General features: G+C 52.8%; 1 protein-coding gene across 1 annotated transcript in view; it reads left to right on the forward strand.

Moving 5' to 3' along the window:
* LOC309556218 (periodic tryptophan protein 2 homolog) overlaps positions 1–11979 on the forward strand; it is a 36681-nt gene that overhangs the window by 21721 nt on the left and 2981 nt on the right. The window contains exons 14-17 of the mRNA XM_082258620.1: positions 8732–8912; positions 8994–9141; positions 10418–10526; positions 10607–10676. Of these exons, the coding sequence (XP_082114746.1) occupies positions 8732–8912; positions 8994–9141; positions 10418–10526; positions 10607–10676 (508 nt within the window). The remainder of the gene's footprint in view (positions 1–8731; positions 8913–8993; positions 9142–10417; positions 10527–10606; positions 10677–11979) is intronic.

Raw genomic sequence — 11979 nt, forward strand, 5'->3', positions numbered from 1 at the left:
ACTGTCACATTCCTCCCGATTCCCTCCATAAAGAGTACCTGTCACTCCTATTACTGTCACATTCCTCCCGATCCCTCCATAAAGAGTACCGGTCACTGCTATTACTGTCACATTCCCCCCGATCCCTCCATAAAGAGTACCTGTCACTGCTATTACTGTCACATTCCCCCCGATCCCTCCATAAAGAGTACCTGTCACTGCTATTACTGTCACCTTCCCCCCCGATCCCTCCATAAAGAGTACCTGTCACTGCTATTACTGTCACATTCCCCCCGATCCCTCCATAAAGAGTACCTGTCACTGCTATTACTGTCACATTCCCCCCGATCCCTCCATAAAGAGTACCTGTCACTGCTATTACTGTCACCTTCCCCCCCGATCCCTCCATAAAGAGTACCTGTCACTGCTATTACTGTCACATTCCCCCCGATCCCTCCATAAAGAGTACCTGTCACTCCTATTACTGTCACATTCCTCCCCGATCCCTCCATAAAGAGTACCTGTCACTGCTATTACTGTCACATTCCCCCCGATCCCTCCATAAAGAGTACCTGTCACTGCTATTACTGTCACATTCCCCCCGATCCCTCCATAAAGAGTACCTGTCACTGCTATTACTGTCCCATTCCTCCCGATCCCTCCATAAAGAGTACCTGTCACTGCTATTACTGTCACATTCCCCCCGATCCCTCCATAAAGAGTACCTGTCACTGCTATTACTGTCACATTCCCCCCGATCCCTCCATAAAGAGTACCTGTCACTGCTATTACTGTCACCTTCCCCCCCGATCCCTCCATAAAGAGTACCTGTCACTGCTATTACTGTCACATTCCCCCCGATCCCTCCATAAAGAGTACCTGTCACTGCTATTACTGTCACATTCCCCCCGATCCCTCCATAAAGAGTACCTGTCACTCCTATTACTGTCACATTCCTCCCCGATCCATCCATAAAGAGTACCTGTCACTGCTATTACTGTCCCATTCCCCCCGATCCCTCCATAAAGAGTACCTGTCACTCCTATTACTGTCACATTCCCCCGATCCCTCCATAAAGAGTACCTGTCACTGCCTATTACTGTCACATTCCCCCCGATCCCTCCATAAAGAGTACCTGTCACTCCTATTACTGTCACATCCCCCCCCCGATCCCTCCATAAAGAGTACCTGTCACTGCCTTTTACTGTCACATTCCCCCCCATCCCTCCATAAAGAGTACCTGTCACTCCTATTACTGTCACATTCCCCCCCCCGATCCCTCCATAAAGAGTACCTGTCACTGCTATTACTGTCACATTCCCCCCGATCCCTCCATAAAGAGTACCTGTCACTCCTATTACTGTCACATTCCCCCCCGATCCCTCCATAAAGAGTACCTGTCACTGCTATTACTGTCACATTCCCCCCGATCCCTCCATAAAGAGTACCTGTCACTGCATATTGCTGTCGCATTCCCCCCGATCCCTCCATAAAGAGTACCTGTCACTGCTATTACTGTCACATTCCCCCCGATCCCTCCATAAAGAGTACCTGTCACTGCATATTGCTGTCGCATTCCCCCCGATCCCTCCATAAAGAGTACCTGTCACTGCCTATTACTGTCACATTCCCCCCCGATCCCTCCATAAAGAGTACCTGTCACTCCTATTAATGTCACATTCCCCCCGATCCCTCCATAAAGAGTACCTGTCACTGCTATTACTGTCACATTCCCCCCGATCCCTCCATAAAGAGTACCTGTCACTCCTATTACTGTCACATTCCCCCCCGATCCCTCCATAAAGAGTACCTGTCACTGCCTATTACTGTCATATCCCCCCCGATCCCTCCATAAAGGGTACCTGTCACTCCTATTACTGTCACATTCCCCCCGATCCCTCCATAAAGAGTACCTGTCACTCCTATTACTGTCACATTCCCCCCGATCCCTCCATAAAGAGTACCTGTCACTGCCTATTACTGTCACATTCCCCCCCGATCCCTCCATAAAGAGTACCTGTCACTCCTATTAATGTCACATTCCCCCCGATCCCTCCATAAAGAGTACCTGTCACTGCTATTACTGTCACATTCCCCCCGATCCCTCCATAAAGAGTACCTGTCACTGCATATTGCTTTCGCATTCCCCCCGATCCCTCCATAAAGAGTACCTGTCACTCCTATTACTGTCACATTCCCCCCGATCCCTCCATAAAGAGTACCTGTCACTCCTATTACTGTCACATTACCCCCGATCCCTCCATAAAGAGTACCTGTCACTCCTATTACTGTCACATTCCCCCCGATCCCTCCATAAAGAGTACCTGTCACTGCCTATTACTGTCACATTCCCCCCGATCCCTCCATAAAGAGTACCTGTCACTGCCTATTACTGTCACATTCCCCCCCGATCCCTCCATAAAGAGTACCTGTCACTGCTATTACTGTCACATTCCCCCCCGATCCCTCCATAAAGAGTACCTGTCACTGCCTATTACTGTCACATTCCCCCCGATCCCTCCATAAAGAGTACCTGTCACTGCCTATTACTGTCACATTCCTCCCGATCCCTCCATAAAGAGTACCTGTCACTGCTATTACTGTCACATTCCCCCCGATCCCTCCATAAAGAGTACCTGTCACTGCCTATTACTGTCACATTCCCCCCCGATCCCTCCATAAAGAGTACCTGTCACTCCTATTACTGTCACATTCCTCCCGATCCCTCCATAAAGAGTACCTGTCACTGCTATTACTGTCACATTCCCCCCGATCCCTCCATAAAGAGTACCTGTCACTGCCTATTACTGTCACATTCCCCCCGATCCCTCCATAAAGAGTACCTGTCACTGCCTATTACTGTCACATTCCTCCCGATCCCTCCATAAAGAGTACCTGTCACTGCCTATTACTGTCACATTCCCCCCGATCCCTCCATAAAGAGTACCTGTCACTGCCTATTACTGTCACATTCCCCCCCGATCCCTCCATAAAGAGTACCTGTCACTGCCTATTACTGTCCCATTCCCCCCGATCCCTCCATAAAGAGTACCTGTCACTGCCTATTACTGTCACATTCCCCCCGATCCCTCCATAAAGAGTACCTGTCACTGCATATTACTGTCACATTCCCCCCGATCCCTCCATAAAGAGTACCTGTCACTGCTATTACTGTCACATTCCCCCCGATCCCTCCATAAAGAGTACCTGTCACTGCCTATTACTGTCACATTCCCCCGATCCCTCCATAAAGAGTACCTGTCACTGCCTATTACTGTCACATTCCCCCCGATCCCTCCATAAAGAGTACCTGTCACTGCTATTACTGTCACATTCCCCCCGATCCCTCCATAAAGAGTACCTGTCACTCCTATTACTGTCACATTCCCCCCGATCCCTCCATAAAGAGTACCTGTCACTGCTATTACTGTCACATTCCCCCCGATCCCTCCATAAAGAGTACCTGTCACTCCTATTACTGTCACATTCCTCCCGATCCCTCCATAAAGTGTACCTGTCACTCCTATTACTGTCACATTCCCCCCGATCCCTCCATAAAGAGTACCTGTCACTGCTATTACTGTCACATTCCCCCCGATCCCTCCATAAAGAGTACCTGTCACTCCTATTACTGTCACATTCCCCCCGATCCCTCCATAAAGAGTACCTGTCACTGCTATTACTGTCACATTCCCCCCGATCCCTCCATAAAGAGTACCTGTCACTCCTATTACTGTCACATTCCCCCCGATCCCTCCATAAAGAGTACCTGTCACTGCTATTACTGTCACATTCCCCCCGATCCCTCCATAAAGAGTACCTGTCACTGCCTATTACTGTCACATTCCTCCCGATCCCTCCATAAAGAGTACCTGTCACTGCTATTACTGTCACATTCCCCCCCGATCCCTCCATAAAGAGTACCTGTCACTGCTATTACTGTCACATTCCCCCCCGATCCCTCCATAAAGAGTACCTGTCACTCCTATTACTGTCACATTCCTCCCCGATCCCTCCATAAAGAGTACCTGTCACTGCTATTACTGTCCCATTCCTCCCGATCCCTCCATAAAGAGTACCTGTCACTGCTATTACTGTCACATTCCCCCCCGATCCCTCCATAAAGAGTACCTGTCACTGCTATTACTGTCACATTCCCCCCCGATCCCTCCATAAAGAGTACCTGTCACTCCTATTACTGTCACATTCCTCCCGATCCCTCCATAAAGAGTACCTGTCACTGCTATTACTGTCACATCCCCCCCGATCCCTCCATAAAGAGTACCTGTCACTGCTATTACTGTCACATTCCCCCCGATCCCTCCATAAAGAGTACCTGTCACTCCTATTACTGTCACATTCCCCCCGATGCCTCCATAAAGAGTACCTGTCACTGCTATTACTGTCACATTCCCCCCGATCCCTCCATAAAGAGTACCTGTCACTGCTATTACTGTCACCTTCCCCCCCGATCCCTCCATAAAGAGTACCTGTCACTGCTATTACTGTCGCATTCCCCCCGATCCCTCCATAAAGAGTACCTGTCACTGCTATTACTGTCACATTCCCCCCGATCCCTCCATAAAGAGTACCTGTCACTGCTATTACTGTCACCTTCCCCCCCGATCCCTCCATAAAGAGTACCTGTCACTGCTATTACTGTCACATTCCCCCCGATCCCTCCATAAAGAGTACCTGTCACTGCTATTACTGTCACATTCCCCCCGATCCCTCCATAAAGAGTACCTGTCACTGCTATTACTGTCACATTCCCCCCGATCCCTCCATAAAGAGTACCTGTCACTCCTATTACTGTCACATTCCCCCGATCCCTCCATAAAGAGTACCTGTCACTCCTATTACTGTCACATTCCTCCCCGATCCCTCCATAAAGAGTACCTGTCACTGCTATTACTGTCACATTCCCCCCGATCCCTCCATAAAGAGTACCTGTCACTGCTATTACTGTCCCATTCCTCCCGATCCCTCCATAAAGAGTACCTGTCACTCCTATTACTGTCACATTCCCCCCGATCCCTCCATAAAGAGTACCTGTCACTCCTATTACTGTCACATTCCCCCCGATCCCTCCATAAAGAGTACCTGTCACTCCTATTACTGTCACATTCCTCCCCGATCCATCCATAAAGAGTACCTGTCACTGCCTATTACTGTCACATTCCTCCCGATCCCTCCATAAAGAGTACCTGTCACTGCTATTACTGTCACATTCCCCCGATCCCTCCATAAAGAGTACCTGTCACTGCCTTTTACTGTCACATTCCCCCCGATCCCTCCATAAAGAGTACCTGTCACTCCTATTACTGTCACATTCCCCCCGATCCCTTCATAAAGAGTACCTGTCACTGCCTATTACTGTCACATTCCTCCCGATCCCTCCATAAAGAGTACCTGTCACTCCTATTACTGTCACATTCCCCCCGATCCCTCCATAAAGAGTACCTGTCACTCCTATTACTGTCACATTCCCCCCGATCCCTCCATAAAGAGTACCTGTCACTGCTATTACTGTCACATTTCCCCCGATCCCTCCATAAAGAGTACCTGTCACTCCTATTACTGTCACCTTCCCCCCCGATCCCTCCATAAAGAGTACCTGTCACTGCTATTACTGTCACATTCCCCCCGATCCCTCCATAAAGAGTACCTGTCACTGCCTTTTACTGTCACATTCCCCCCGATCCCTCCATAAAGAGTACCTGTCACTGCCTATTACTGTCACATTCCCCCCGATCCCTCCATAAAGAGTACCTGTCACTGCTATTACTGTCACATTCCCCCCGATCCCTCCATAAAGAGTACCTGTCACTCCTATTACTGTCACATTCCTCCCGATCCCTCCATAAAGAGTACCTGTCACTGCCTATTACTGTCACATTCCCCCCGATCCCTCCATAAAGAGTACCTGTCACTCCTATTACTGTCACATTCCCCCCGATCCCTCCATAAAGAGTACCTGTCACTGCATATTGTTGTCGCAAGGGATGTTTACATTGCTTATGACAGCAATAAAAGTGATCAGATTTTAGAGTTAAAAAAAATAAAAGAAATAGGGAAAAAAAAATATATATATATTTTAGCCACGTATACGGAAGTCGAGCCACGAATGAAATCGCTGTTCAAACCACACATGTGAGGTATCGCTGCGATCGTCAGAGCGTGAGCAATAATTAAAAAAAAAAGAGAGCTAAACTCTAACTCTAAACTGGTAACCAATAACATTTTTTAAAGCGTCGCCTATTGAGATTTCTATTGACCGTAGTTTGTTGCCATTCCACGGGGGGCGCAATTTTAAACCGTAACATGTTGGGTATCTATTTACTCGGCGTGACATCATCTTTCACAATATACAAAACAAATGGGCTAACTTTACTGTTTAGTATTTTTTAAATGCAGTGAAATGTAATTTTTCGTAATTTTTCCAAAAAAATGGCGTTTTAAAGACCGCTGCGCAAATACCGCGTGACAAAAAATATTGCAATAACCGACATTTTATTCTCCAGAGTCTTTGCTAAAAAAATATATATAATGTTTAGGGGTTCTAAGTAGTTTTCTAGGAAAAAATACTGATTTTAACTTGTAAACAAAAAGTGTCCGAAATAGGGCTGGCGCTTAAGTGGTTAAGGTGATTGTAAAGGAAACGTTTTTATAAAAAAACAAAACAAAATCTATTCTATTTGCGGTTTGCAGTGGTTTTTGCACAGAGCAGCCTGGATCCTCGTCCTCTGGGGTCCCCCAGTGCTCTGGGCTCCTGCCCCTTGCCGAGTGCCACCATAGCAAGCCGCTTGCTGTGGGGGCATTTGTACGTGCTTGCTCCCGAGCTGGCACTCTGCGTCCGTAGACACAGAGCGTGGCTCAGCCCCGCTCCCGCTTCACTGGCTGCATCTCCGATTTAGGAGGGAGAGCCTCGAGTCCCGCAGTGCTCTGGGCTCCTCCCCCTTGCTGAGTGCCACCATAGCAAGCCACTTGCTGTGGGGGCACTTGTATGTGCTTGCTCCCGAGCCAGTTCTCTACATCTGTAAGACCCACGGAGCGTGGCTCAGGACCTTGCACCCTGCTCCCGCTTCCTTGGCTGCATCTCCAATTTAGGAGGGAGAGTCTCGGGTCCCGCAGTGCTCTGGGCTCCTCCCCCTTGCTGAGTGCCACCATAGCAAGCCGCTTGCTGTGGGGGCATTTGTACGTGCTTGCTCCCGAGCTGGCTCTCTGCGTCCATAGACACAGAGCGTGGCTCAGCCCAGCTCCCGCTTCACTGGCTGCATCTCCGATTTAGGAGGGAGAGCCTCGAGTCCCGCAGTGCTCTGGGCTCCTCCCCCTTGCTGAGTGCCACCATAGCAAGCCACTTGCTGTGGGGGCACTTGTACGTGCTTGCTCCCGAGCCAGTTCTCTACATCTGTAAGACCCACGGAGCGTGGCTCAGGACCTTGCACCCTGCTCCCGCTTCCTTGGTTGCATTTCCAATTTAGGAGGGAGAACCTTGAGTCTCGGGTTCCCGAGTGCTCTGGGCTCCTCCCCCCTTGCCGAGTGCCACCATAGCAAGCCGCTTGCTGTGGGGGCATTTGTACGTGCTTGCTCCCGAGCTGGCTCTCTGCGTCCGTAGACACAGAGTGTGGCTCAGCCCCGCTCCCGCTTCACTGGCTGAATCTCCAATTTAGGAGGGAGAGCCTCGGGTCCTGCAGTGCTCCGGGCTCCTCCCCCCTTGCAGAGTGCCACCATAGCAAGCCGCTTGCTGTGGGGGCATTTGTACGTGCTTGCTCCCGAGCTGGCTCTCTGCGTCCGTAGACACAGAGCGTGGCTCGGCCCCGCTCCCGCTTCACTGGCTGCATCTCCAATTTAGGAGGGAGAGCCTCGGGTCCCGCAGTGCTCTGGGCTCCTCCCCCCTTGCCGAGTGCCACCATAGCAAGCCGCTTGCTGTGGGGGCATTTGTACGTGCTTGCTCCCGAGCTGGCTCTCTGCGTCCGTAGACACAGAGCGTGGCTCAGCCCCGCTCCCGCTTCACTGGCTGCATCTCCGATTTAGGAGGGAGAGCCTCGGGTCCCCGAGTGCTCTGGGCTCCTCCCCCTTGCAGAGTGCCACCATAGCAAGCTGCTTGCTGTGGGGGAACTTGTATGTGCTTGCTCCCGAGCCAGTTCTCTACATCTGTAAGACCCACGGAGCGTGGCTCAGGACCTTGCACCCTGCTCCTGCTTTCTTGGCTGCATTTCCAATTTAGGAGGGAAAACCTCCAGTCTCGAGCACATCGCAGGATCGAGATCAGGCTTAGGTAAGTATTAGGCCTCATGTACACTGCTGCTGATAAACGGATGTTTAGGAGCAGTTGGGCGTTTTTTTTGTTTTTTTTCCAGAAGCCCTTGAACTCTCCTCTTATCTTTGAGGCCATTGACTTCAGTGGCATTTTTTTGAAAGCAAAAAATTGCATACCGATGGAAGTTTATTGGCATTTGAAACGCCGAATGTTTCTAGGTGTTTTCAATGGGGATAAATTTCTGACCATTTTACAATGTAAAAAACGCTTCTAAATGTAAACGCCACTAAATGCAGCATGAGGGACGTTTTTAATCTGTTACTAGCTGTCAAGTTCCAGCTTCCAGGAGAGGTTTTCAAATGTCCCGTGTACATGAAGCCTTAGGAGGGCCGAGGGGGGGGGGGGGGGGTGTGGGAGCTTCACACTGAAGGTGCAATAAAGTAATCTTCAACCTTTATAACCGCTTTAAACATTGCGTGTCCCTCTCAGCGCTGGCGGTCACTTTTCGGCCAGATGGAGGGGAACTGGCGGTGGCTTCTCTGGACGGTCAGATCACTTTGTGGGACCCCGAGAAGGGAACACAGACTGGATCCATCGAGGGAAGACACGACCTGCAAATGGGCCGAAAGGAGTTGGACAAAGTGACCGCTAAACACTCTGCTAAGGGGAAGTAAGTGACACCTGAATCCCCCCTGATTTTTTTCTTGTCATGTGACCTTTAACCTTTACCATCTGACCTTTTGTCACACAGGGCATTCACCACGCTGTGCTACTCTGCAGACGGGCAGGCACTTCTCGCTGGGGGGTCATCGCGGTTTGTCTGCATTTACCACACGAGGGAGCAACTGCTGGCTAAGAAGTTTGAAATCTCTTGTAATTATTCTCTGGATGCCATGGAGGTAATGAGGTCTTCTCTGGCTGCCTTCATGCTCACCCCGTCCCCCCCCCCATCGGTCATATATGCCTACACTGCCTTATCTATGCTTTCTGCCCCCCCCCCCCCCCTACTGCCTCTTCTGGGGTCTGTGTAAACCCCCCTCCCACCTTTAGGATATTCCCTGCCTCCTCTGTGATCTCTATCACCCCACCCTCCAGCCCTACTGCCTCTTCTGGGGTCTGTGTAAACCCCCCCCCCCCCCCCTATCGGTCATATATGCCTGCACAGCCTCATCCTTGCTTTCTGCCCCCCCCAGCCCTACTGCCTCTTCTGGGGTCTGTGTAAACCCTGCCCAACATCTTCAGGTATTCCCTGCCTCCTCTGTGTGCTCTCTATAACCTGACCCCCCCCCCCAGCCCTACTGCCTCTTATGGGGTCTGTCTAACCCACCCCTACATTCAGGTCTTCCCTGCCTCCTCTGTGTGCTATCACCCCACCCTCCAGCCCTACTGCCTCTTCCGGGGTCTGTGTAAACCCCCCCACCCCCACCCCCACATTCAGGTCTTCCCTGCCTCCTCTCTGCCTCCTCTGTGCTCTATCACCCCACCCTCCAGCCCTACTGCCTCTTCCGGGGTCTGTGTAAACCCCCCCCCCCCACCACCACCACCACCTTCAGGTCTTCCCTGCCTCCTCTATGTGTTCTCTGTCACCCCACCCTCCAGCCCTACGGCCTCTTCTGGGGTCTGTGTAACCCCCCCCCCCCACCTTCAGGTCTTACCTGCCTCCTCTGTGTGCTCTCTATCACCCCACCCTCCAGCCCCTACTGCCTCTTCCGGGGTCTGTGTAAACCCCCCCCCCCCCACCACCACCACCTTCAGGTCTTCCCTGCCTCCTCTGTGTGTTCTCTGTCACCCCACCCTCCAGCCCTACGGCCTCTTCTGGGGTCTGTGTAACCCCCCCCCCACCTTCAGGTCTTACCTGCCTCCTCTGTGTGCTCTCTATCACCCCACCCTCCAGCCCTACTGCCTCTTCTGGGGTCTGTGTAACCCCCCCCCCCCCCCACCTTCAGGTCTTCCCTGCCTCCTCTGTGTGCTCTCTATCACCCCACCCTCCAGCCCTGCTGCCTCTTCTGGGGTCTGTGTAACCCCCCCCCCCCCCCACCTTCAGGTCTTCCCTGCCTCCTCTGTGTGCTCTCTATCACCCCACCCTCCAGCCCTACTGCCTCTTCTGCGCTCTCCGTTGCCCAATCCTTCCTGACTGTGTAATTTAATTTTTTTCTCATTTTCTTTTTCTGGCAGGAGTTCTTAGACCGGCGTAAGATGACGGAATTCGGTAGTCTGGCGCTAATCGATGAAGGTGCTGGAGACGAGGATGGGGTCGCCCTGAGTCTTCCAGGAGTGCGTAAAGGTGAGTTCATTCTAGCATGGCATCTTCTAACCACTCAATGTTCCAGTATCCCCGCACTGACCATCTCTCTGTCTTCCCAGGTGATATGAGTTCCCGCCGATTTAAACCAGACATCCGCGTGACGTCACTGCGATTCTCTCCGACAGGTGAGTGACCAAAGAGAGGGGGGGGGGGGTTTACTCTGCACCAAGGAGCACTGGGGGGGGGGGGAGAAAACTCTGCTCCAAGGAGCACTGGGGGGGGGGGTGGGTTTGAGATTGCAACAGGGGTGGGGGAGAACTCTGTACCAAGGAGCAGCGGGGGGGGGGGGGAGTGGGGGGAGAACTCTGCACCGGGGGGGAAGAATTCTGCACCAGGGAGCACCGGAGGTGGGGGGGGAAAACTCTGCACCAAATAGCCCCAGAGTGGGGGGGGAACTCGGCTCCAAAGAGCACCGGGTGAGGGGGAGAGAGAGAACACTGCACTGGGGAGAACTCGGTACCAAAGAGCAGCGGGGTGGTGGGGAGAGAACTCTGCACCAGGGAGCACCGGAGGTGGGGGGGCGAACTCTGCACCATAGAGCTCTGGGGTGGGGGGAGAAAACTCTGCACCAAAGAGCCCCGGAGTGGGGGGGAGAACCCGGCTCCAAAGAGCACCATGTGGGGGGTGGGGAGAGAGAGAACTCTGCACCAGGGAGCACCGGAGGTGGGGGGAAAACTCTGCACCGGGGGGGGGGGGGTGGGAGAACTCTGCACCTGGGAGCACCGGCAGTGGGGGGAGAACTGTGCACCAGGGAGCACCGGAGGTGGGGGGAGAACTCTGCACCATAGAGCTCTGGGGTGGGGGGAGAAAACTCTGCACCAAAGAGCCCCGGAGTGGGGGGGAGAACCCGGCTCCAAAGAGCACCATGTTGGGGGGTGGGGAGAGAGAGAACTCTGCACCAGGGAGCACTGGAGGTGGGGGGAAAACTCTGCACCGGGGGGGGTGGGAGAACTCTGCACCTGGGAGCACCGGCAGTGGGGGGAGAACTGTGCACCAGGGAGCACCGGAGGTGGGGGGAAAACTGCACCAGGGGTGGGGTGAGAACTCTGCACCTGGGAGCACCGGCAGTGGGGGGAGAACTGTGCACCAGGGAGCACCGGAGGTGGGGGGGGAAACTCTGCACCAGGGGCGGGGGAGAACTCTGCACCATGAAGCTCTGGGGCCGGGGAGAAAACTGCACCAAAGAGCCCCAGAGTGGGGGGGAGAAATCGGCTCCCAAGAGCACCGGGTGAGGGGGGGAGAGAGAACTTTGCACTGGGGAGAACTCGGTACCAAAGAGCACCGGGGTGGTGGGGAGAGAACTCTGCACCAGGGAGCACTGGAGGGGGGGAGAAAACTCTTCACCAGGGGTGGGGGGAGAACTCTGCTCCATGGAGCCCCAGCAGTGGGGGGAGAACCCTGCTCCATGGAGCACCGGCAGTGGGGGGAGAAC

This window comes from Pelophylax lessonae (assembly GCF_965119305.1).
Source record: "Pelophylax lessonae genome assembly, chromosome: 5".
Classification (NCBI taxonomy): Eukaryota; Metazoa; Chordata; class Amphibia; order Anura; family Ranidae; genus Pelophylax; species Pelophylax lessonae.